Source organism: Emys orbicularis, chromosome 9, assembly GCF_028017835.1.
Source record: "Emys orbicularis isolate rEmyOrb1 chromosome 9, rEmyOrb1.hap1, whole genome shotgun sequence".
NCBI lineage: Eukaryota > Metazoa > Chordata > Testudines > Emydidae > Emys > Emys orbicularis.
The window spans coordinates 50,910,064-50,937,194 of record NC_088691.1 but is presented as its reverse complement, the minus strand read 5'-3'; the positions used below and the strand labels follow the sequence as shown (position 1 = coordinate 50,937,194).

The window sequence follows — 27,131 nt, the reverse complement described above, 5'->3', positions numbered from 1 at the left end:
GCCAGGGAAAACGAGCTTAGAGGTAGTCTCAGCACATCATGTGGCAGTCCCAAGGGGGTTTCTGTGACCCAACCCGTCACAGCAGGAATCTCTGCCAGCAAAAGAGGAAGGTCCTGATCCCCTCTACTTTTCTTGCAATGGTATGAAACACTATTTGTGCGTTCAGATTTCCAGTAGATGAGACAGAATATAGAAACAAGCTGAAACTGAGTGAAAAGTTTATATGGTTTGTGATGCCATAAAATATCTGACTTATGGCATCCTATGGGACTGGCACCAATGCCCGCCAAAGTCAATGGGAGACCTTTCATTAAATGCAATGGGCTGTTAGAAAATTGGGCTGATTGGATGAAAAAAATTCAGTGTGATGAAGGTGATGGAAAGGTGTGATAGACTGCCCCTCTTCTATTTCATTTGTAGCAGTACGGTCATCCACTCTCATGAATCCAAACACTGATACCGCCAACTATGTCTGGATTTGAACAGGGAGTTGGACTCGCTGATAAGAGTTTCTAACACTGGCGTATGTCACTTATGCATGACCTGTTATTGGTTCACTCTAAATGCTAAGAGGGGAATATAAAAACAAGCTGAATAGATTTCTGCCCCAGTACTGACCTGTTGGTTTATCAGCATCTCACGGACAGCAGTTGCTCTGTCTGGACGTGTGACCACAGCATGGGCAGGAACTAGAGCCAGGTGGCATTTCTTGTATTCATCAGGACGGGCGCGAGTTCCATCCCGGCACAGCAACTCGAATTGGTCACTTCTCAGCCCCTTTGCCCAGTCAGCTTTATTATGTCCTTGAAAGAGAATTAGATGGAGGCTCTAGAGCTGTTTGACAGCACCAGGCTTTGCTCTGAGTGTGGCTGCCCATGGGGGGGTATCATTGGGAATGTCTGTGTGTGCGCTTGTATTTGGATACATGCATGTGTCTAGGAGATGTACTGACTAGAGCTCAACAGGAAGTGGCTAGCGTGGGGGAGACAGGGCAATCTGGAGGATTTATTCACACATCTTCTATTAATATTCATTCTACTAGAGGATGTGTCGAAACCCCCTAGGCTGGCTTGAAGACCATAGCCAGGGCTTGTGGAAATGGGTATTGAACTCTCAGGTGTACAGACAGTGACTGGCAGACTCTGTGACAGGCTGGCAGGAGCGAGAACCCTGCATGAAACTGTTGAGTGGGAGTTGGGCTGACTGGGGCAGGTGTGGCTTGTTAATTCCATGAGGAAGGAAGAGAAGGGGGCTTAGCCTGTGGTCAGAGAACTAGGGACAGAGACAGCCTGTCCCTGCAGGAAGCCCTGGGACCAGGCTTGGGGAGAAAGCCTGGACTGGGGTTTCTGTTCTATGATTGTTGTTTGAGTTACCAGTGAAGTCATACCCCAGGAAAGGGGTAAGACTGATCTCAGACAGAACGGGCAGGCTTTATCTGGAGCAGGGTGGGCATGCCATCTGCTCCTCAACACCAGAGCAAGGTGAGCAGGACTTGGGCCATAGACTGCAGTGACCAGCCACTGGAGTCTGAAGCTAGCACTAGTGTGTGCGCACCCACCCAAATCTGCACATTTCTATCCCTGAGCAGATAACGAGGCTTTGCCCTCCTATGACCCGATCCAAAGCCCATTGAAGGTGACGGAAAGACTCCCATTGACTTCAGCTGGCTTTGGCTCAAGCCCACAGAGCACAGTGGGATGGCGATGAAGGGAAGCAATGCTACTAGAACCATGTGCTTCAGCAGCAGCTAAGTCAGTGTGGGGTATTCCCACCAGCATGATGAAGCGCTCCCCTTCTCCACAGCCCTTTCTATTCTCTATGCTTACTGACAGATCTAGTCCTAGACCTTTACAGCCAGACTGTCTGTACCATAGGTTTCATGAGTATCCAGTCTAGTCATTTATGGAGTCTAATGTCAAGGTGAAATAATCGCATACCATCGGTGTTCTCACTGACAATTGTGTGCTTAACAAAGGCCACGTCTCCCTTCTCAACCAGGCACCTAACAAATACCGAGAGAGAAGACAATCAGGAGTTACAGGTGTTGTGAATCGTTGCCTTCCCTGCAGATCTGCTGTTGACACTTGTCATCTTTTGTGACCTAAACCTGTGAGCATTTTTAGCTGTTAGAATTGACACAGAATTGACAAGGACAGTTAAATTCTAGCTCTGTTAGAATTGACACAGAATTGACAAGGACAGTTAAAATGTAACCTTTTATCACCAGCAATGTGCGGAGTCCAGCATGCATTTCACCACTGACACTTTTTAATTTAACAGAAAAGATAAGCTTTGTCCAATGAATAAGAAACGTGTGTGCTGTTGTTAATTATTATTATTTATTTTATTTATTTTGTTGTTGCATGACTAAATTTGCCACCCTCAAAATCCTTGTCATTTCTGTCAGTGAGGATCCTGGCTGTACATTTCAATAGCGCTAGCCTGTGAAAGGTGGAGCTTACACCAAAACTACTGCGAGCCATGAAGCAGTGCTGCATTGGGTCATTTCTTTACCAGTACGGAGTGAAACACAATTAATTGCCTGGCAAGGCTCCTACCAGCACAAGCTATATAGTCCTGAGCTGTTGGAGGGTGCCAAGGAGCTGGCCCCTGGGGCAGGAACTGGCCCCATAGATTCTCCTTTGGGATCATACAACAGAGTTTGGGGGAAGATTTAAAAAATGCGTTCCTGTTCTCCCTTTCAGTTAAAGGGTAAGATCTAGTGGCCCTGCCCTGTGGGAAGGCTAAAGTTCCAGTCCCCATCTGCTATTGCTCCTCCCCCTCCTGAAGGAGTAGCACTGCTGGGCTTTGTAGGGAGTTATGAGGAGAAAGATGGTGTCTGCACAGTGGGGCCCGAAGGGAAGAGGAAATTAGAGTGAGGGGAAAGAGGTAGGATTCTCAGGGCTCTGTCAGCAGGGGCAGGGCTCTCACTCCATCACTGCCCAAGGAACACCTAGTATTATATTGGAGTCACTTACCGGAAGGCTCCGCTGTATCCATAGTATCTCTCATTGCTGTTGGCGGCACACATGTAATTTGGTGGGAGGCTGCTGCCTGAGCCCACACACAACTCGCAGAGTGGTGAGGTAACTGGAGATCCAGGAGCACAGCCTTTACTGAAGAACTTATCTGCCAGGAGGAATATAGAACACCTGTTGTATATTTCCTCTCTGGCTCTTGCTTTTCTCTATCCCTTAATGAGAATCTTCATATGATTCATCATTATTAGGCCTTGAAATAATTTAAATTAGTTGAAAAGAAAACTAAAACCTCTTTAAAAGACTGAGGAGGCATTTCCTTAGAAACCATCAGTTCCCATGCTGCAAGTGTACAAAGTGAAGTTACGGACAGAGAAACTCACAGTAAGAAACAGACACATCTCTGCTGTGCACCAGTTTTTCAGCATGAGACTCAAAGGCAATGACAGGTAATTTGGAAATAAGTATTATTTGTGTTGCAGTCATGGCCCAGGACCCCACTGATCTAGGTGCTGTACAGACAGTGAGCAAAAAGACACTCCCTGCCCCCAAAGAGTTTACAATCTAGGTAACATCTTCAGCCTAAGAAATGGCAGAGACTGCATAAGGGAAACATTGTGAACTGGGACCACTGTCAATATGGGTCAGGGTTTGATCTAACAACCCTCACAGCAGGAAGACAGATTTTGCTACTTTGGTCCAGATCGGGGCTCTATCTGGTCCAGCAGCCTGTCTCCAATCATAGCTGATACCAGCTGCTCTAGAAGAAAGTGCAAGAAACCCAATTTCTGCCCAAGCCCTGGTCTTTTTCATCCTGGCTATTAGAACTCTAGATAGGCTTGTTATCCCTACAAATGACCATTGCTTGTTTCATGTTCAATAATATCTGCTAAAGAAACAGATTGACATGCCACGTCCGACTGCTGCTCCATCAGGGTAAGAAATACTCAAGTCCATCTCAGGGAAACGTGGCTCCTTGAAACCTTTAACAAAGCAGCATTTCCCACGTGCCAGCGCCCAACCAGCATCCAGGAGTCACCAGAGACTCGAAGGCCAGACAAGAGCTGTGGGATGAGGCTCTTGCTCTCTAGCACTGGCCCCCTGATGTCTGTACTGGGGACACGGACACACACAGTCGCTGTGAGAAGTTGGTGCACAAGTTGACTCACCAAAGTTGCAGCTCCCAGTTTCATTGTGAATCAAGCCCATGGGGACATTCCAGCCAGCAGTTCTCCCAACAGCTGTATGACAAGACTTCTTATCACGCAGGTTCTTCCAGGTGATACTGGGGTTGGATTTCTTCACCACAGCCACAGCGTAATAGGTTTCTGTCACAGAGCAGAAGGAAAAGGAAGTGAAGCAGGAGAGTCAAACCTGAACCAGAATTGACATCCAAGGTTTCAGAATTCTTTTCATCCTTTCCCTCCATAGAGAGGATCTACAAATGGGAACAACAAGAATACTGTGTCCTCCTACAGCCTATCCACCCCAGGATACAGAGGGCTTTACAGGTGTGATGAATTTAGCCACACAATACCCCTCTGGTAGTATCTCCATTATTTTTCTCCCCACAGGTGGGGAAATTGAGGCACTAGGTCATTAAATGATTTTCCCAGTCACACAGGAAGTCTGTGTCAGGGCCAGGGATATAGCATATGCCTTCTGATTTCCAGTCCTGCCCCTTGACTACAAGACCAGCCTGCCTCTCTGTTTGGGGGAATACTTCTACTAAAGCCTATTTTCTAGTACTGAATCTCAGGCCTTCTGTCCCTGTGGTGTAATGTGTTGGCATATTGGTGCTCCACATAGACTGTCTCCCTGCCACTCTTCCACACTTTGCAGTGGGATCAGCTGGTGGATCCATGTAGTCACAGATCCAGCAGGCCACACATCCGCCATTCTGCTAACAATGAAGATCCAGCTGAGCACAACTCAGCAATATACTGGAACAGACAGACACTGATGCCTGAGCTCTCTGAGGGCTGAACACCCCAATTCCCCACCACAGAGCCTTCTATTTCTGATCCCTTTCAGGCCATCTGCTCCCATGGGGAAAAAGATGCAGGAACTGGCCCTGATGTGTCTGTGGTGAGGAGACCCCAGAAACTGGTATGAGAGTGGGGGCTCCCCACCCTTTCCAGGTTCAAAGCCTAGGGAAAAGGTTTTTCCTCTCCCCCTCCCTTAAGGATGAATGGCCCATGTTCCACAATAAGACAGAGGAGAGGTTGATGTCTTCCTTAAAAGCCAACATCATGTTTATTCAGTGCTCCTGACAGTGAATGCTTCCCTGCCAGGCCACTAGGAACTGGTCTGAACCTGGCAAACCCATGTCATGTAGGTCAGTGAACGGGCAGCAGTCAATAACACCATCTGTGGTACTGATGTGATTTGATCAGTGACCTAGCAGTAGCAAGCACTATATCCCATTAGCAATTCCTGGAGATATTCAGTTCCCCTAGAGGGGTTTATGTTGAATAACGTGAAATCAGACTTTCTAGATATCATAAGAGAACTTGGGTTCCTTTCTGTATATGAGGCTCCTCTAAAGATTTCCCCCCTATTGGGCCAGCAGCAGGGTTTGAACCCAAGACCTTCAGCATTAAAAGTCTGAACCTCTACAACTCGAGCTAACGGACTAACCAGATGCAGGCTCAAAGCTCCCTATGGATCAGCCAATGTAGGGGGGGATGTGTAATACACTCTGAACAGTTGTTACCACAAATGTTCATGTGAACACAGGAATTGCCATCCTAGAACAGATCACCTAGTCTGCTCCAGTCTCTGACCCAGGCTAGCACAAGAGCTTTCAGAGGAAGACAACAAAAATCCTGCATAATCCACCTGGCCAGTTGGGCAATATTATATCAAGGGGTAAATCTCTTCCTGACCCCATTTCTTTACATTCTTTGGGTAATTAACTTGTTCCCTTCAGTATGTACTACCTTGACCTTGCTTTTCTGTTGTATTTTATCTGAGATCATGTTGTCAAATTGACTAGTTTGGGTAGGTCCTTATGTCGTTCCTCCCTGTGCTCCTTAATCTAAATAACTGACGGCCACTAGCAAACTTTCCCCTTTACTACTGGATCTGTGTACCAGATCATTACTAAATACACTGTACACAAAGATTCCCGTAGCCATCTTTGTGGTGAATGTTGGCCATTTATTCCTAACCCTTAGCTTTCTGTTTCTTGACCAATTTATTTTTTCAGTTTACTCTAGGTCAGGATTTTATCTTCTGCCCCTTTGTTACCAATAATTACCTCCGGGTGCTCCTTCATTCTGGCATCGTGTAATGTCATCTGAAATGGGAAAGAGGAGATTTCAGATAGAGAGCTCTTCAAAAGCAAGTGTGCAGTTAATGCTAAAAACAGGTTTCCCCGGCACTGTGTATATATCTGGCTCTGTAAGGATTCCATTCACAGCAGTGGTTTCTCTGTGGGGCAGCTGGCAAGTTACTTTCTGAAGAAGCCTTAATTCAGAAAGGGACAGAAGTAGTTGGTCTAACATCTAGCGCATTAGCAGAGCAAAGCGCTGGGGCAACAGCTCCCCTTCTGGGGCAACAGCTCCCCTTCTGGGGCAACAGCTCGGTAGACAGAGACTGGAGCTGAAGGCTAGAAGACAATGATTTAATGATTGTGAGGAATTCTGTGAATAAGGGTTGTTCAAGACAGGCAAAACCAGCTGTCATTGGCCTTTATTGTGGATCCCAGACAGCCTCTCCACATCTGGATTGCTGGCAGGGAGGGGCCCTACGTCATCTGGAACTAGCCACCTAGGAATACCTTGATACAGGGCGGATGTTCCCTGAGGGATAGAGCCAATGGAGCAGCCCCATGCCATCCCCTCCACACAGCCCCCAAGGCTGGGGTTTACCAGGGGACAGAGGGGCGTGTCAGAAGCAGGAAGGGTGTGGCTAGAGTACCATGCTTCAGCCATTAAGGGAATGCTCTAGCTTATACCCAGGACCATTCCTGTCCAAATCTGCCTTCAGCATCCAGGGGGTGCAGTGATTTAAAGCCCCTTTGCCCCGCCCCACCTCCACTCATTTTCTGGATCAAGCTAATTGTGACCAGAATCAGGACCACTGACTTATCATAGTTCAAAATAAAATCAAGTATTCTAATATCAGTTAATTCCCCAACAAGAACAAGCTAAAAGGCAGATTGCACCCCACTCACCCCCGTAGTATTCTCCCATGATTGGCACCAAACCACATGTACCAGCCGTGTAGACATAACCTCCGTCCAAGCTTATGGCATCCGCATCACCTTTCTGCAATGAAAGTAACTCAACAAATATAAAGTGAAGCTACTTCTCATACAGCTTCCCCCTGCCAGAGATGAGGCCTTTAAAAAAAATTACTGTCATGAAAGAGACGGGTAGTATAAGTAGCTTACATTTTAATGACTTTGACTCGGAAAACCAAAATTTAGAAAACATCGAAATGTTTTGACAATTTGTAAACTTCAAAAAAACATCAAGTTAAGAAATTCGTCAGAACTGACCCTTTCCTGGAAAAAGTTTCAGTTTCAATGAATTGGCCTTTTCTAATGAAAAATTGTTTCATTGAAACGTTCCTGACCAGCACTGCTCAAAGACAGAGAGAGGAAACTGTTCCCCGAGTTGGTAGATGCATGGAGAGAGCAGTGGGAAAAGGAAACGCCCATACCGTTATCTTGGCAATGCATTCCTCTGTGGTTTCTGCCACTGCACAGTCCAGGCTGCCTCCGCTCACTGCACTCCATTCATCACACTTGGCCTTTTCATCCTTACTTACTGTGCACCACTTCACCTTCAAAGGGGCTTCAGGAGTTTCTAGGGAAGCAACTGAGGCAGAGAGAATAAGCCAAAAGCTTATCTAAAATGTAAAGCCACCAACGGACTGATTGCAGGAAGAGCAGGGCTGCTGACAGCAGGTCATTGCGTACACACACTCCCTGCAGCTCCATTCAAAAATAGTCTTGTTTGACAAATGCTGGACTAGTGGAGTGCAGAATATGCAGGAAAGGGATGTCAGTTGGCTAGGTCTGGTTCTCACTGGACAGGGGGATGCTTCAAAATCAACGTAGAGGCTTAGATTTTAAGGCCAGAAGGGCGCATTAGGTCATCTCGTCTGACCTCCTGTATAACCCTGGCCAGAGAATTTCACCCAGTTACCCGTCTTGAGACCAATAATGTGTGTTGGACCAAAGCATCTTCCAGAGAGGCAGCCACTCTTGGTCTGAAGACAACAAGAGATGGACACTCCACCACTTGCCTTAGCTTCACTTAGTTCTACTGATTTGTGCCAGCTCAGAATCTGGTCCTAGGCTTCATAATCTCTGGGTCACTTAGCATTGGTAGTGCTGTGCATTGATATGTGAAAGACCAGTGTTCTTCTCAGCACAGCCCCAGCCATTCACTCCCCAGACCAGCCAGGTTGGGAGTTGAGCTGGGCAAAATTTCTTGGCTAAGTAGTTTATTTGCTTAAAAAAAAAAAAAAAGCAGTTTTGGGTGGTCAGAAAGCATTTGTGAACATGGGTCGAATTTGGTTAATAGTTTCACCTCCCGCACCAAAATAACATAAATAAATGTCAGAGAAGTCTAAACATTTTGTTTGGCATTTTTAAAGCTAAATGTTCCAACACTACATTTAATTTGAATTGAAATGGTTTGTTTCAACCTGAAATGATTTCTTTTGGTTTATTTTTTGGTTTTGCCTAAGTGGATTTAGCCCCATGTGACACAGACATCCAATCAAAATGGCCCAACATTTTACTATGAGATATTGCCCATGAGCTGTCCCTGAATGAGCAACAGAGCAGGAACGATTGACAGCAAACATCTGACAAATAATTCTGGACTGCAAATAAATGTGAGAAAATTGCCTCATTTCCCCAAACAGATTTACTCTTGACTCTCCAAATGTTTCTGTGACTGATTCTATGTCCCTAGTTCTGGAGCAGGTCATGCGAACCATCACCCGCCCATTGCACAAACTGCCCCAGAGGTGACACTCCTGAATCCATGCAGAATGGTTCTCCCAGAGGCGGTGCAGAGGCAGGGTGGCCAGCCCCAGGGAGATCTCATGTCACTCTACAGCAGCCCCACTGACTGGTGAGGGAGCGTCATTAACAGGGGTGGAAGGGAGACCCAGTGTGGTGGGAAAGATGATGTAGGCAAAGCAAAGCCAAAGGGCAGAGGGTGTCCCCAGGATACAGGATACCCCAGGGACCAATGGCTGGGCTGGTAGTTAGGACATTGACCCCACCACCCTCACCCCATTACTGGAGGGTCAGGGATCCCTGTGCTTAATGAGCCTTGTGTTACACGGCATTTATGGCCCAGCCTACACAGCAGCACAGGAGCCTGAGGGGGAGTAACCCCTCCCCCATGTCTCTGAGCAGCATCCTGCCCCTTCGGGAGACAAAGGGCTGTGCTCCTGGACCCCTTGCTGGGCCGCTGGGAGGAGAAGGATGAGAAATAGGCAAGGCCAAGGCTCCCCCTCCACCCCCCCCCCACCGAGCTGCACAGCTGAGCTGCCAGGGGAAGAGGGTTGGGAGGTGCCTGCTCGGTCAGGGCCAATAGGTAGTGAATAGCCCCTGGAACAAGAGGGAGAGAACAGAGAAAGAAACGTGTCTCCCTGCTGCCTGATTCCTTCTCTGGGTGCTTCTGGGGCTGTGTGGCATATACCGAGCGGGGCATTTGGTGCTGAACCCAGAATGCTGCGAGAGCAGAGAGACACCAAACTACTGCTCGTTACTGACAATGCAGCTCAATGGCACATGGGAGTCCGATCCCTGGGCCAAGAGAATTTGCATTCAAACATCTCCAGTTATGGCAGTGCCAATTGTTTATTGAACACGCACTGCAAAGCACAACCCATGAAGCTCGATCCAGCGCTCATCTACACCCAGATACACCTCAGTAGCTCTGTTAACTTCAAAGTGAATGAAGTCGATGGATGCTTTAAGAGCAGGATCTGAGCCATGGACTCCTAATGGATCCTCCCCCACCTTAAAATTTCATGACCACCTGCCCAGGAGCCCAATCCCTGCTTACCTGGCCTGAGACTCTGAATAGCAGCCCAGTACTGGTAGCCCAGGTAGAATTGGGCATCCATCAGTCGAGGGACACGGATAAAATTGGTAGCAGAATCCTTAAAAAGCAGATCTTTCCCATAAGGAGAGCTGAAGAGTTTGAAGCTCTCTTTTGAGTTCTTGCCATACTTTGCCTGTCACAGGGGAGAAATGATCAGGTGTATACCAAGAGCAGGAGATAGTTTTGAAAAAGTGGAGAGAACAAACAAAAGGGGAATAATAGCAAAAGAGAGGCTGGAACAGAGAGAAAGGTAGAGAAGGGGGAAAAGCAAATACCTCCGCCTGAGAGAGGAAGCTCCAGATCTCATCAGCCCGGCCATCAACGCTTCGAGCCACAACAGCATGAGCAGCAACTTTGGCCCAGTGACACTCATGATACTTATCTACAGGCTTCCGGGAACCATCTTCACACAGCAGCTCATACTTGTCTTTCCCACTTGCGTCATTTTCTGGGAGGAATGGAAGTCCACAGGTTACAGCAACACCAATATTTAAAGGGGCTTTGAATACCCCACTTCAGGAAACTCCCCAATGATTTTTGTCCCTGAATGAGAACCAGAAGAGTGACAACTTCCATGAGACAGATTCCTCTGTCCCTGAAGTATTATTATCATCCCAGTTTCACAGCTGGAGATCTGAGGCCAAGAGAGATGAAGGCCCAGATCCACAAAGGGACTTAGACATCTAGAAATCCACAAAGCCTGAGAGCCGTGCCTAGGCTCCCTGTACAGTGCATGGGGAGACACAGGGACCTAAGAATGGGATTCACAAAGGCAGCATGCTGAGCAGGGAGCCAGCTAAGCTAGCCAATTGGAGAAGCCGACAAGACACGTGTGTCCTAAGCTAGCCAATGGCAGATACTGACAAGAGGGGTGTGTCCTAGACTCTGCCCCTCTCCTGAAATTCGGGGCAGGTCTCTGCTTGCGATCCACCGCCAGGCCCCTTGCTTCTGAAGTCAGGGGCCTTAGGCATCGAACCCATTCTTGCAATTCCATGCAAAACAGTGGGGGAAGGGGAAGGGCGCCCAAGACCCTTTGTGAATGTGGCACGAAATGACTTGCCTAAGTAGTCAGTGGTAAAGCTGGAAACAGAATCCAGGTCTCCTGAGTCCTAGCCCAGTGCTTTACCACAAGACCATCCTTTCTCTCACGCTGATGTCGTGTTAGTAGATTCCTGTCATGATGTTGGTGGAGGTGGAGCCCCTTCCCAAATTTAATCTTTCAAAGAATAATGTGCCGGTGTGATTTCGCTGTGAACATCAAAGAAGCAACATACAAACTGGTCCCCACTCTGGTAGCCTTGTTCAGCCACAAGAAAGAGCCATTAGACTACGAGATGAAATCTAATCTCTCTCTGTTGATTATTTAACAGTCAGGAATACAGCATACAACGCGTATTTCCTCCCAGAGACAAAGAGAAAAGAGGCGTGGGATAAACCGGGAGAGAAATGAAGGCAGGTGCAATATAGATAGAATTCAAGGATATAGTCCCAGTGAAAGGCCTGATCAGAAAGTGGTGAAACGGAATGATCCCTCATGCCTACCTAGAACAGTTGTGTGTTTGACAAAAGCTACATCTCCAGCTCCATCTTTCAGACACCTGGAGGGGGAAATAAAGCAGAAAGAAAAGGAGGACACTGAAATATTGTGTTTGTTGCTAATCTCAGATCATCCCTCTACGTTTCAGACAACTACCTTTGAAGCAAGCCTCAGATATATGACAGTTTATCTTCACAGAAAGCTATGTGGGCTGGGGAAGGAAATGCAATGGCAGAGAAGAATTTTATAATGAAAATCATCAGGAGTAGCCCAATGATAATGCTCTGTACTGCCATGTGCAATTTATAGATCAATTTCTGGTCACTCACTAAGTGCTTGTAGGGGCTAGGAGCTATCATAGGCCACATACTCAACTCTGGTGTAGGGGTGCTTCTTCCATAAGAATGGCCCTACTGGGTCAGACCAAAGGTCCATCTAGCCCAGTATCCTGTCTTCCGACAGTGGCCGGTGCCAGGTGCCCCAGAGGGAATGAACAGAACAGGTAATCATCAAGTGATCCATCCCCTGTCACTCATTCCCTGCTTCTGGCAAACAGAGGCTAGGGACACCATTCCTGCCCATCCTGGCTAATAGCCATTGATGGACCTATCCTCCATGAATTTATCTAGTTCTTTTTTGAACCCTGTTGTGGTCTTGGCCTTCACAACATCCTCTGGCAAGGAGTTCCACAGGTTGACTGTGTGTTGTGTGAAGAAATCCTTCCTTTTATTTGTTTTAAATCTGCTGCCTATTAATTTCATTTGGTGACCCCGAGTTCTTGTGTTATGAGAAGTAGTAAACAACACTTCCTTATCTACTTTCTCTACACCAGTCATGATTTTATAGACCTCAGTCATATCTCCCCTTAGCCGTCTCTTTTGCAAGCTGAAAAGTCCCAGTCTTATTAATCTCTCCTCATACGGAAGCCGTTCAGATGTGGTCTCCTCAACTCAAAAAAGATATACTGGCATTAGAAAAAGTTCAGAAAAGGGCAACTAAAATGATTAGGGGTTTGGAACAGGTCCCATATGAGGAGAGATTAAAGAGGCTAGGACTTTTCAGCTTGGAAAAGAGGAGAAAAAGGGGGGATATGATAGAGGTATATAAATCATGAGTGGTGTGGAGAAAGTGAATAAGGAAAAGTTATTTACTTGTACCCATAATATAAGAACTAGGGGCCACCAAATGAAATTAATGGGCAGGAGGTTTAAAACAAATAAAAGGAAGTTCTTCTTCACACAGCGCACAGTCAACCTGTGGAACTCCTTGCCTGAGGAGGTTGTGAAGGCTAGGACTATAACAGGATTTAAAAGAATACTAGATAAATCCATGGAGGTTAAGTCCATTAATGGCTATTAGCCAGGATGGGTAAGGAATGGTGTCCCTAGCCTCTGTTTATCAGAGGGTGGAGACGGATGGCAGAAGAGAGATCACTTGATCATTACCTGTTAGGTTCACTCCCTCTGGGGCACCTGGCATTGGCCACTGTCGGTAGACAGGATACTGGGCTGGATAGACCTTTGGTCTGACCCGGTATGGCCATTCTTATGTTCCATATCCCTAATCATTTTTGTTGCCCTTTTCTGAACCTTTTCCAATTCCAATATATCTTTTTTGAGATGGAGTGACCACATCTGCACACAGTATTCAAGATGTGGGCATACCATGGATTTATATAGAGGCAACATGATATTTTCTGTCCTATTATCTATCCCTTTCTTAATTATTCCCTGCATTCTATTTGCTTTTTTGACTGCCTCTGCACCTTGAGTGGATGTTTTCAGAGAACTATCCACAATGACTCCAAGATCTCTTTCTTGAGTGGTAACAGCTAATTTAGACCCCATCATTTTATATGTATAGTTGGGATTATGCTTTCCAATGTGCATTACTTTGCATTTATCAACATTAAATTTCATGTGCCATTTTGTTGATCAGTCATCCAGTTTTTAAAGATCCTTTTGTAGCTCTTTGCAGTCTGCCTGGGTCTTAACTATCTTTAGTAATTTTGTACCATCTGCAAATTTTGCCATCTCGCTGTTTACCTCTTTTTCCAGATCATTTATGAATATGTTGAATAGGACTGGTTCCAGAACAGACCCCTGGGGGACACCACTATTTACCTCTCTCCATTCTGAAAACTGACCATTTATACCTACCCTTTGTTTCCTATCTTTTAACCAGTTACCAGTCCATGAGAGCACCTTCCCTCTTATCCCATGGCAGTTTACTTGTGTAAGAGCCTTTGGTGAGGGACCTTGTCAAAGGCCTTCTGAAAATCTAAGTACACAATATCCACTGGATCCCCTTGGTCCACATGCTTCTTGACCCCCTCAAAGAATTCTAGTAGATTGGTGAGGCATGATTTCCCTTTACTAAAACCATGTTGACTCTTCCTCAACAAATTATGTTCATCTATATAGCTGACAATATTGTTCTTTATTATAGTTTCAACCAGTTTGCCCAGTACTGAAGTCAGGCTTACAGGCCTGTAATTGCTGGGATCACCTCTGGAGCCCTTTTTAATTCCTTTGAGGCCCATTACTCAACAGAAACCAATGAGACAATTAGGTCCCAACTACTCTACAAGTGTAGCCATGTCAGGAGACCCAGTTATGGTACAGCTGAAAACATGTGTGTGGGACAGATAGTTACCAGATAAAAATAACTTTCACTCACTGAAAGGCTCCAGAATAGCCAGAATAAGGCCCAGTACGGGAACATTTCTGAGCACCTGTCCCAAGGCATAAGCGGCACAGATTTGGTTCATTTGCGGGGGCACCAGGGACGCAGCTGGCTGAGAAAAACTGGGCCACAGCTATGGAAAAAGACATGCAGTAGTTAATAGCAAACTCACCCTTTACCAAACTACCTTCTCCCAGCTGTGGATGCTTGGTATAGTAGTGTGGGGTGTTTGGAGGAAGTAGTGGGGGGAGAGGGGATGTGCAGAAGGGAAGATTGTCTGAAACCTGATGCCTTTGGAAGGGGTGGTTTGGTAAAGGGGATGCTGGAAGGATGGCATCTCCAGCAGGGCAGAGTGAAGGTTCTGTCGTGTGGTCTGCTGTGCATGGCTGTGGTGCAGGGTGTTTGTATGTGGAGAAGTAGAGGTGCCTTAACTTTCCACTTCCTTGGGTTTGTGTCAGGATGGCGTATCACATTGGTAACAACTTTAACCATTGAACAACAGAGTTTTTGGAGTGTGACTGAGGAGAAGATAATGGATTCCAAAGCAAGGAAGCTGTTGCTGTCATGGAAATGCCCTTATTGATGGAAGAAGAGAAATTTAGGAAATGTGAGTGGTTCCGTTGGTTTGCTGGTTTCCCCAAAAGTTCCTCAGAAAACCTACTACCTTCCCCCTAACACCAATCAATCCCAGTTTTCCTCACCCCCAGCTTAATGTTAGCACTCCCTACTCACCTAGCTCTTTCACAGCTTACCGTGGGTTATGGGAGTGGCTCTATCCCAGGATAGGGTTTGATGGTACAAGAGGGTCCCAATGGGAATGACCCAGCCAGCAGACCTGTCCAACCCTGTGTGGCAGGATTTCTTCCCTTTAAGTTCCCCTATTGTGAAGCCGGTTCCTTTCTTCACCACGGCCACAGCATAGTAGCTGGTGGCCGCATCTGTACGGGAGGGAGGAGAAAAAGCAAGCAAGCATTGGAACAAAGGAACACACAAACAGAAATGGAAGTCGCTTACCGTCCCTTCCAATTCACACAATTGTTTTCTCCCATGTCACACAAATCCTGGGCACGGGAAGCAAAGTGCAACATTTTCAACCCCATAATAATGTAGCAAGACACCCAACCCCTTTCTCCTGTTTAGTATTAGTGGGTTGCCATGCCAATATCAATCTGATTATAATGGTTGTAATGGACATAATGTTAATTGTTCTACTAATTAGTATTACTAGTATTTGCTAAATGCTCTTGTCTTTGCATTTATTTGATACGTGTGCTGCTGTTAATAGTTCTTACCCTCGTGATAAGTCTCTTTGAGGGCAGTAGAGCTTCTCACATGAGTAAAGATGACTTGTGTGAGTAAGGTTTGCAGGAATGGACTCTAAACGGGGTCTGTTAAAATTCTCTCCATAGACTGTATGGCAAATATTACATCTATGCAAAGGGACTGAGTTCTGGAGGCAGCAGAAACCCACTACTTTGAATTTCCTGACTTTTGTACCTTTTAATTCTCAGCCATAACACTGAGAATTACTCTGTAATGTTGCCTTCAGCCCAAACTCTCTACACAGTATCAAAACAGCCTGAGTTTCCGAACAGAGACCTGTATTATAATACAAAGAGAAGGCTGGGAGTTTGGGTGGGATCTGGAAAGCAGGAGCCGATGAAGACAGGAATGGAGAAGTACTGTCATTTTCTTCCAAGAATCATCAGTAATGCAGTAGACAGGAAGAGAACTACAGACTGGGGGTGCAGACCCAGCAACTCTGATAGCAGCAGCTTTAATGTTTAGCTTTCTTTTCTGTTTCTTTCCCTCTTCATTGTGCCTGTTTATCCACTGCCCTGTCTGTGTGCTCAATTCAGCCTGGTCCTCCAAGAAACAACTGACCCTCATGTTGCTAGAGAGACAAGGCGGGTGAGGTAATATCTTTTATTGGACCAACTTCTGTTGGGGGAAGGGACAAGCTTTCGAGCTACACACACCTGAAGAATAGCTCTGCGTAGCTCGAAAGCTTGTTTCTCTCACCAACAGAAATGAGTCCAATAAAAGATATTCCCTCACCCACCTTGGGTGTCTAATATCCTTGGACCACCATGGCTACCCCAACACTACAAACTTTGTGTTGATGTGATTCTTTAACCTCTGTTAGTGCAGCTGACTCATAGCTTGGGTCCCACGTGCCTGGATTAGCCCAGTTAATTTCCAGTTTTATACAAGGTCCCTGAAAGCAGAAAGCCTTTGAGGTTTGCTCAGCTTAGTCCCCCTGCTGTGTTTTGTCAGGGGCCGTTAGTTACGTAGGCAAATTAACCTTACAAAATTCTTCAGACACGCTATTGCATTAGCCTTCCCCAGCCATTGCAACACCACTGCAGTGAGCAGTAAACTTCCCCAGAGGGAACAGCAATAGCAGCACACTGGATTTACTCCCGTTCTGTTGAGAAAGAGTTACTGCCCTTGTGATACCGTCACATGCAGTGGAAGGGCAGTGGGAGTAATAACCGTTTCTATAGACTGGTCTGCTCCTCCTCTGTGATCCACAGGGGGGCCAAATTTCAGCTGCCCAATGGAAATGATATAGAGGGGCTGTGCGGAGAGGAAAGGTTGCTCTGGGATAGATATCCCACCACCACCTCCTGTAGCCTCCTCTATCCCCTCAAAGGTAGTAGCGCACGAGCTAAGCTCTGCGTGAACAGCCATGGAGAGAGACATCAGGGAAAAGCTACTGTTCACAGTACGCTTCCTGCACACAGCCAAGTACATCATAGGTTGCTGCTGCTTGGAGCTTTCAGGTACTACGAAGAGGGCATGTGAGCATGGCTGGTGAGGGGACCTGCCATGCTGGCTCAGCAGCGATAGTCACCTCGCTTGCTGGTGTTGCGGGGGACATGTGAAAATGATAATGTCACCTGTAATAACATGTAACTAGTTGCTCTAGCATTGCTCCCCAATCTGCAGGTAAAATTACTCTAGCACCCATGGGTCACTGGGAAGGAATGAAGCAAGAACCAGAAGGTTCATGGAAGTGGGAAAAAAAAACCTCAAACCAATCAGAAATCAAGAGGATTAGGAAAAGTCCGGTCTGGTTGTGGGGAAGGGGAGGAGATCAGGGTAAGTGGAGTGATAGAACTAACGCTGATGGCTCCAAAGGAGAGTGTGATCACCTGGACAGCTAGGAAAATGAGGCAGGGAGCAGGAGTACAGATCATTGCTGCTTTCCACCAGGTCCCGATTCTCAGCTTGTGTAAATGGGCACAGCTGTGTTGAGGTCACTGGCTGCGGATCAGTCCTCATGCGTACCAGCTAAGGCCCTGGCCCTTGGTCTGTGGCCAGCTCTGAAGAAGTACATATTCTCTGAGTTAGCACACTGACTTGCCCAGGGGTTTGTGCCTTCCCAGTTTGCCTGAGTAGTACGGTGTTACTAACGTGCTGACAGCTAGCACCATGGTGGTCAAAGTGCCACAACTTTATAGTCAATAACGGTGCCCTCCATGCAAATGTACCTTTTCCTGTGCCATGGACCTCAGCCACAACAGGCTTCAGATTATACGGGGCAAGGTGTGCTTCGAAAATGTGGCCACCATCCAGACTAATGGCATCTGCTTCATTCTCCTGAAACACAAAAGGGTTAAATCAATTGTGGGCACATGCATCAGCAGGGGCAGAAAACACTGAGCATTAATTAACAGAGCCTCTCTTTGGGGTCCTTCCTGGCTGGGGTGCTGCTGTAGCAATGGAGCGAGGCAATGAGGGAAGGAAATCAGTCACTTAAAGAGGATAGTGAAGCTTTCATCCCAGATTAGGCAAATGGAACCCGACAGGGCAAGTTGTTCCTCCCAGATTAGGCAAATGGAACCCGACAGGGCAAGTTGTTCCTCCCAGCCCCAGACCTGATACATTGCTAGCAACCTACTGCAATGGCTTTTATGCAGTCAGAGTAAGTTGTTTTCTTCACACAGTCTAATGAAGGGGTTGAGGACATTTTCGTCTTCAGTTCCACACATTTCTTCTGCTCTGGATCGGATATTGTGCACCATCGGACTGGACTTTGGGCTGGAGGATCAGCAAGACAGAGCACTGTGGAGAGAGCAAAAGAGGACTAAGAGGTTGTTTCATGAACCTCAGATCTAGATGAAAGAACCATCATCCCTCCCTACAGACATAGGTCTCCCATGAGACCCACAGGTCTCTCCTTCCCTACCTGCTCCCAATAGCAGGACTTCAGGGCTTAGGGCCGCTGTGTACTGGTTTCTTACATCTAGATTCAAGTGGATACAAAGGGCTAAATTCATCCCTGGTGTAACCTTAGTGGAGTTATGCACAGATGGATTTGTCCCAAAGTGTAGGGGGTGTGATATTTTTATATTTCAGCTCTTACTAATTGGCCGCCTGAGATTCAAATCACCAGGAGATTACTACTAAAGCTCCTCGCCCCAGCCCAAATGCAGGATGATTCTCAGGGTTTGTGCTTTTAGGGGAAAGTCATTCCTCTTTCGAGGAAGAGGAAGAAATAGGAGCAAACGCAACCTTCTGTTACCCCATTGTAATTCCAGCGTAACTAACCTCTGTGGAGTCACTCCAGATTTGTGGTGTAACTGAGAGCAGGGCTTGGCCCACAAACTGAAAGCAGGGTAAACGTCAGGGCTTGAATAAATACCTTATTCCAGGTTCCTCCTCTGTGTCAGAGAGCTCTCCAAATTTGCATGTGTTTCTCTCCCAGGGAACTACTCTCCCACTTTTCCTTCATTCCTTAGGAGACAAGCTCTACCCTAAAGTCCTGAGGTCACTCCTGAAGAGATGTGCAGAAGGGGAGCTCCTGCCATGCAGACTTTAAGGTATATAGCAAGGCAGCTCCACTGTCACGGACTTCCTGGTCTGCAGGGTGGGAGCTGCTCTCCTGCGCAGGCTCTCCTGCTCTCCAGTCTGCCTGTCCTGTGCACTTTAGGAAGTGTCCAGGAGGAGGGTTCCTACCCTGCAGAACCCAGAGAAGTGCGCACAATGAGAGCTCTGCAGCTGCAGGCCTCTCATGCTGCAAGGGCAAACTGGAGTGGAAGGCTGACCACCTTGAGTTCCTGACAGTGTCAATGGAAGTGGAAATGCAGCATGTTCTCTGTTACAGACTCACCACAAACCTGCAAGTTCCCAAACGAAACACTTTGTGAGAGGGAAGTGAAGGCTGGAAGGCTGTTGCCATCACTTCTCTGAACACCCCCAGGAGACACTCTCACAAAAAGACAGCACACAGGAACACAGTCTCTGACCTGACCAAACCGCACTCAGTGCAGGACCGGACATGGGGGTGAGAAAAGGTGGCTTGTAGGTGTTGGTGTGTAGTAATGCTTTTCCGCTTGTTTATGTTGTCATGGGCAAAACTGATGTTGAATGAGGGTGGAAGCTGGTTAGGGCATAAAAGGGCCTCATCCAAACCTCACTAAGGCCAATGGAAAGACTCCCTCTGACTTCACATAGCTTTGCATTATGCCCCACGTGAAGAGTATTGAACTGCTAAAGTCTAAGCTTTCTGTTTCGGAAAATGCATGTGGTTTCTTTTCCACAAGTTTTCTTTCTGTGGCTTGTTACAGGGGGGTAAAAATACCTTTGCACTCTTATCTCTTATTCACCATGTTTTTTGTTTGGGAATATAAGAATAGATACAAGATATAAGGATAGATAACTTAAGCCCCAGTTCTGCAAACATGTCCTTGCTTCACTGCATGCACATGAGCTGTTCCATCGACTTCAGTGGGACTACTCATGTACGTAAAGTTACACATGCACTTAAGTGTTTGCAGGATCAGGGCCTTAAGAAGGAAGGACAGAACATTATTAACAGATGCTCTTCTTCTGCTGATCGAGAGCTTGGATCAGTCACAGTGTTATGGATGATGATTATTTAGCTAACATTAGTGTCCAGAGGCCCGAATTGGGATTGGGGGCCCCAATTATGCTAGATTCATAGCAAAAGAGAACACTTCATTTAAGACAAGAAGCATTAAGGGACCATAACAAACACCAGGTGGGAAGAGGATAAGGGTAACAGTAATAAGATTATGCAGTCACACAGGCCAGCAATGTGTGCACAACTTGCCTGTTCCAAATCACTGTAAAATATAGAATGTCTGTATAATAATCAGTGCCTGCTTCTGTTTGTTTTACCTGTAAAACTCTGCCATTGTCCGTGTGCTTTTTCTGCTTGTTTCTAATTGTTGTCCCACTCCCGGCTTCTATTTTCAAATCTCTGCCTTTACTGATTGGTTTAAAAAAATCTCTGCCTGTTTTTCTTTTTATAGTTCTATTTCTAAAATGCCTTCCCCCTACTGCCTCCCATTTAAGTCAAGGATCCCACGATCAGGCTACGAGAGTAACGCTGCCAGGGAGGTGGCCTCATTATCAGCAAATAGAGGGGTCCGGGCGGGAGAGGAGAGAGACAGAGAGACGGATTTGTCATGAGCACAGTCAGCCTTTTGCACAAAGGAAACCAGGAGCCTGAAAGAGCAGGGGCTCCAAAGGCAGGAGTACAGACATATCTAGTGGAAGGAGACTTGTGGGCCTTTCTGGGCCTAGGAGAAGAAAGAGAGGCACTCCTCACAGCCTCATCTTGCTGAGCAGGGCTGGGGTAGAAGAGAAGGGGTTACAGTCACTAGTGGCACCAGACCATTAGAATCATAGAATATCAGGTTTGGAAGGGACCTCAGGAGGTCATCTAGTCCAACCCCCTGCTCAAGGAAGGACCTAATCCACAACTAAATCATCCCAGGCAGGGCTTTATAAAGCCTGACCTTAAAAACTTCTAAGGAAGGAGATTCCACAACCTCCCTAGGTAACCCATTCCAGTGCTTCACCATTGTGGAAGCTTCTTTGAGATAACCCCAAGCAATGCAGGGTATTGTGGGGAGATCCAAGCCCTGGACTCTCAGGCAAGGTCTTGGGGGGGGGGGTTGAAGGGGCACATCCCTTTACAAGAAGGGGGTCCAAAGTTGAGCTGCAGAGACCCCCTCTCCCCCGAGAAGAACGTGGGACAGGTTAGAAAGACAGGAGCCTACAGGTTCTGCAGTAATTTTTTTGTAACTTTCACATTAAAGATTCTTTGCTAAATATTATTTTAAGAAGCTTCTCTAAACACATGTGCATCCTCTGTAGGGAAGGCTTTCAATGACTCTCTTCCTACACCAGCTCCCCACCAGGGGGACATACCTCCACCCATACCTGCAGCAGGAGCTCCATATAAGGAGCAAACCTGAAACCGCAGCCTTTCCCTTCGGACTGTTTTAGGGCCTGATCCAAAGCTCATTGAAGTCAATGGAAAAACTCCTGTGGTTGTCACTGGGCTTTGGATCAGGCCTTTAGCAAAATAGGAACTGTGGTAAAGTTGCTGTAATTAGCATTAAAATTGTGACTCTGGGCAGCAAGATCCCTGGCAAACGGCTGATACAGTCCAGCACCCGGCAGCTATTTTCCCTTTGGTTTCTGTCCTGCACAGTTCAGTGACTGTTGGCGTTTACTGTGCACTGCAATTAAACTGGCACCTTTATGCAACCTCCTCACAGTCTCTGGCTAGTGCGGGGGCTGCTGAGAATGTCAGTGACATCCCCACCTCGAAACTGCTGCTCTGCAGGCACTTACCCAATATCCCCAAGGACAGCGCAGCATGGAGAGCAAACTTCATCCTTCTCTCCTGAGCTTGGCAGCCAGGTGTTGCAGGAGCGTTACTCAGAGACTGTCTCCTCTGAGTCCGTGATGGCTACTCTTTGCCTTTTTATAGAGGGACAGGGCTCGCTGTGTTAGCAGAAGCAATGACTGGCAGTGTTTGTCCTTGTTTCCCAATAGCTCCTCGATTTCCTCACCCCGCCCCTTCCAGTCAGCCCATTTTCAGGCAGCATTTCACTTTGGCACTAAATCATATGCATGCATGAGTGGGAACAGGGCAGGTGCATGTCGTTCACCCAAGGGATTTAAAATGGGAAAGTCCCACTTTGTATCATTTCAATTCCTGCTTGGTTGAAATACAGTGGGAAGGGCTATTTTCTTTGTTCCAGCCACCCCCTGCCTTACAAAGGCTAATCTCAGAGAGCCGCTGTGAGAGTCAGATCCAATCTAGACTATTTAGTCTTCTTTCACATTAACTATTGCCTTTCCTTCCCACCGAGGAGTCTTTGCCCGTCCTGTATGACTGGTCTTGGCGATTGGGAAATTAGTCAGTGCCTCCCAGAACACCTGATAGCATGACTGTTATGCAGGGAGAGGAGTCAGTACGAGGAACCTTGCAATCACAGAGCACCTTCAATCCAGAAGGAATTAATCCAAAGTGCTTTACTATCCCACTGAATGACTCACTTCCTTTGGGACATCCCTGAGCTGTCCTCGCTACGCCCCTCCCTCGTCACGGCCACCTGATCTGGCGGCAATGCTGGCTCTGCGTTCCCCTGCAAGCCCCTTGTGCCTTTAAAAGGACTTTTGCTCTGCAGCTGGGATTCTCTAGGGGGAAGCTGACATAGCGCAGGGTGAACTTACCGGAGCATATCTAGGAACACAGCCTCTGGAGCGAAGCGTTGGAGCTAACAGTGCACAGCCACAGTGGTCTCACCACATCCTCTCCCTGCTCCCTCTAACGACTGCTCCTTCCTGTCCCTCCTCTGCTAGACCACCAGTTCAGGTGGTTGTGACAACTCGTAGCTCTTATAGTCATTGAATCTCCTCTCTGGCCCACCTGGTTCTCACCTCTCCAAACTACACAAGCGGCAGCTAAAGTGTTCTTCCCCCACCACTCCTCCAATTGTGCCAGCTCCCCCACCCTCAGATCCTTCCATTGGCTGCCTGCGTCTTTCCACATTAAGGCCCAGATTCAGCACAGCACTTAAGCACATCCTTGACTTTAAGGATGTGCTTGACACCCATTGAAGTCAGCTCATTCTTCTCCTGGAGGAGCTATTCCATTGCCCAGAGCCCTCTGCCTAGGCCACGCAGTTCAATCTAGCAAGAGCCATAGGTTCCAGAAGTTGGGACCATTAAGTTCTGAGCAGGTAGTTTTGGAAAATTTTAATCTACAGCCTCTCGACTCTCCTAAAAGAAAAGACCTGCCATCCTCTATACACAGCATTCCTTCCCCAGCCCAATGCACCAGATAGCCACTTTCTCCATCCAAATCCCTCCTGCTCACTCCATTCTTCCACGAGGCCCACAGACACTAACCCACTTCAGTATACTGCCATCCCACCCTAATGCATAGAAAACAACAGCAAGGACTGGAGCATAACTATGCTGAGGTATCACTGTTCTTTAGGCCTCCCAGTGTGTTCCTGTCCGGTCTTCAACTGGCCCTTGGATATTCACGTATTTCTTTATTTGTGCATCAAGCAGCACCCAGTCTGGGATTAAGAAATAAGGGTGAAATTCATCCCATGCTAAGCCAGGCCTCGGCACCACTGAATCCCTCAGTGATGCTTTGTGCTGGCCTTCTGCATGGGGGTGAATTTCACCCTAAGGGAATTAGTAAAGTACAGTGATAATTCATTCAGGGACCGCCAAGAGGAAGGGGTTCAGGAGCTGCCACAATCTGCAGCAACCACCAAGACTTCACACCGTTCTCCCCAGGCCAGCCCAGTTCCCCAGAGGTTACTGTCCAAGATGCTGGCATTCCAAGCCTGGAGTTCCTAAAACCGCCAATATCTGGCTACATCAGAAATGACTTTAAATTCTCCCACTCATAGGCATAGCATGTTACAAGGACATGTATTCCAGAGGGGTTCCCCCATCACCCCACCAGCGTGGGATCGTTAAATTGCATGGCCTTCTTTAACAACTTCTTTTGGAACAGGCATCTGAACATAGACTAAAGAGGCTGGTTGAGCAAATAAAGGGTGGAAGTATGTGGGCTTGTTACATTCCAGAAGGTGAGAGGGTTTGCAGGAGAGGATAACCACTGCAGACGAGTTGTTTACCACTTACTGACTGAATCAGAGGGAGCTGGTGAGAAGCTCCTGTTTGGAAATAATCAGGGGCTATTGAGATCCCATGACCTACCCAAACTGGTGACTCTGCCATCTCTCATTCCACAGTGACTGTATCATACTGGGCTCTAATGGGACCTTATATATTCTTCATTTAAAGAACTCCAGATCCTCAAGACCAGCTTTTTCATAATGCTTTAAAGCAACGAGAGACGTTCATCCAGTCATTTCCTCTGGCTTCACATCAACAGTTGCCAAGTGTCTTATTGCAGTTAGATTGTGGGGGTTTGTGAATATCGTTTCTGCTGCAACTGATTTCTTCTTCTTTCTACTGAGCAAGTATTGCTTTCTTGCTCTGTAGTTCTGATGAACCTTGAGATGAACATGGCATTGTGTGCTCCAGACTTGGAGACAATATCAGCACAGATCAGGAAAGCAGTGTTTGTTGTTCCCTGGTAGGGGTAGCACAAAACATTTGTTCCTATAAAAATAATGCCCGTGGAATTCTTGGTGATAGGACAGTTGATTTAAAAAGAGACCCCAGATGTTTAGATTCTGGAGAACTTTCCCCACCAAATGGAAAAAACATTTTACAGTGGGCCACATTTGAAGTGTTAAGAATGCCCTCATCAATGGAGTGACAGAACCCAAGGGAAAACCCCTGGATGCTGGGGCAGGGTATTGCTGGTTGCGGGACATTCACCTGGGAAACGTCTTCCCCTGGAGCTCAGGATGAGCATGTATCTTGCCTCCTTTGCAGGTCAGTGCAAGCCATACCATGCTGCAGAGGCCTTGCCCAAATGAAGATACATACAGAAGGGCTTAGCTAGGGTGACCAGATGTCCCGATTTTATAGGGACAGTCCCAATTTGGGGGGCTTTTTCTTATATAGGCACCTATTACCCCCCACCCCCTGTCCCGATTTTTCACACTTGCCCTCTGGTCACCCTAGGCTTAGCATCTCCCAAGTCCCCTTGAGATCCCCCACCTCACATGCTCCTGAGAAATACAACCCTGTGGAAGTAGAGATGGGCCATACTCACCGACAGGATATCTTTTAATCTGCAATACTACAGCAACAAGCACATTAGGACTAGAGGAGGGGAAGACAGTGTAGGCTAGATTAAATGGACAGAGATAGCTAGATTAGATGAAAGACAGAAAGAAGCTAGTGACTGAGCAATGAAAGGGTTAGGGTTAGCTAGCTGTTGCCAACATGTTTTTAAAAAACAATTGATAAAGGGACTACTCTCTTCAAACAGTGTCATCCAACTGAACATCTATGCTTATCAAATGGATTAAGGCATCTGGTGTTCTTCTTCATGCCATACAATGTACTAGAGTGTGTGAGAACCTGATGTGAGCTATGCATTTTCTGTGGTGGTTGTTTTTGTTTTACATACAGCATCCGCACTACTCCAAAAGGAACCCTAAAGCAGGGATTTGTGTTGATGACTGCTGGGCAGTCAGCAGGGCTGTAAATCTACTTTGCACTAGCCTGCTATGCACTAACTGGCCATATGGACCCTGCTAATTTCCTAGCAGTGCACTTTGATCTATTCCCATTTCAAAGTGGAGTAGATCAAAGCGCACTAATGAACTTGTAGAGTGCCATTTTCCTTTTTTTTATTTTTTTTTATTTCCTAGGAATTTATCAATGTTCCTCAAAAAAATTAAAAATGGGTGAAAAGCAGTGCAAAAAATTAACTTCACAGCTTCCCAGGTATATATCAGGATTAATAGGGGGGATGGTAGGACAGGAAAAAGCAACAAACAGAGAAAAATGAGAGTTTGTTGTTTATGAAATCATTATCTCTAATCCCCATTACAAAACAAACAAAAATCCGTTTCCTGTTGGTGACTTGGGCAGTTGCACTTCCTATCACAGGGTTCAGTGTGAATTCCCAAAGGCCTGTGCAGCACAATTTCACAGCGGTCCTTGCAAAGTGTCTTTTCCACGCTGGCTCAGAAAAGGCCTCCTCCAGCAACCAGAAAATGGGTTTCTAGCACCTGAAGCAGGGCCAGCTCCAGCTTTTTTGCCGCCCCAACCGGCGAAGAAAAAAAAAAAAAAAGCTGTGATCGGCGGCACTTTGACGGCTGCTCTACCGCGCCGCTTCATTCTTCGGAGGTAATTCGGTGGTCCTTCCCTCCGAGAGGGACTGTGGGACCCACCGCCGAATTGCTGCTGAAGACCTGGACGTGCCACCCCTTTCCATTGACCGCCCCAAGCACCTGCTTCCTGCACTGGTGCCTGGAGCCGGCCCTGCCCTGAAGGATGCCAAAGAGACTAAACAAGAATCAGCACTTCAACAGTACCCCCATCCTAAAATCATCATGTCTCCTGTCACAGAGGTGGGACACAGGGTCTGATGCCAGGAGACGCAGACCCGCCAGCAGCAGGTCCTGTTCCTGGCCTGGGGGCAGGAGGGGTTTCTGTCTAGTGGGTGAAGCAGATGTAATTCAGTGCCATGGGGCACTGTTCCAGACAGTGACACAAGCCCTGGCCCAGCTACTCACAGGGGGAGGAGTACATGGCACTCATGGCAGGGGCGGGGGGAGGAAGTGCCCCATGGAGGGAAGGGGGTGGGAGGTACCTGGCACTGGAGAGGACAGTGGGAAGCAGATGGGCCTGCATGCCCCAAGGCAGCGCTGAATGGATGGAGTTGGGGGAGGGCCCCATGACCCTGCTCCCTGCATTCTGTCACTGCAGTGGTCTCAGCAGGTTCCCTGCCCAGCTCACTCCCCCACTGGACAGCTGCAGCAGCCAAGGCCAATCAGAGGGGGGACAAGGAGGGCCATTTGGCCTGGGCCTCAAGCTCAAAGGGTGCCTCAAATCTAGACACTTGTTAATTTTTTGGCATTTGATAAGTTTCGCGACTTGTTTTTATGTACATCCCTATCGAACCAA

General features: G+C 47.1%; 1 protein-coding gene across 1 annotated transcript in view; it reads right to left on the bottom strand.

Annotated features, from left to right (window-relative positions):
• The window catches only part of LOC135884102 (ovotransferrin-like), a 59,219-nt gene extending 37,206 nt beyond the window's left edge, over positions 1-22,013 (bottom strand). The window contains exons 1-15 of the mRNA XM_065411397.1: positions 21,900-22,013; positions 18,190-18,353; positions 17,780-17,888; positions 15,035-15,220; positions 14,277-14,415; positions 11,603-11,658; positions 10,336-10,508; positions 10,022-10,193; positions 7,650-7,807; positions 7,159-7,252; positions 6,241-6,279; positions 4,148-4,306; positions 2,979-3,129; positions 1,938-2,002; positions 619-803 (exon numbers count right to left, since the gene is read on the bottom strand). Coding sequence (XP_065267469.1) covers positions 619-803; positions 1,938-2,002; positions 2,979-3,129; positions 4,148-4,306; positions 6,241-6,279; positions 7,159-7,252; positions 7,650-7,807; positions 10,022-10,193; positions 10,336-10,508; positions 11,603-11,658; positions 14,277-14,415; positions 15,035-15,220; positions 17,780-17,888; positions 18,190-18,353; positions 21,900-21,942 — 1,893 coding nt within the window. The 5' untranslated portion in view covers positions 21,943-22,013. The remainder of the gene's footprint in view (positions 1-618; positions 804-1,937; positions 2,003-2,978; positions 3,130-4,147; positions 4,307-6,240; positions 6,280-7,158; positions 7,253-7,649; positions 7,808-10,021; positions 10,194-10,335; positions 10,509-11,602; positions 11,659-14,276; positions 14,416-15,034; positions 15,221-17,779; positions 17,889-18,189; positions 18,354-21,899) is intronic.
• Positions 22,014-27,131: the final 5,118 nt, after the last annotated feature.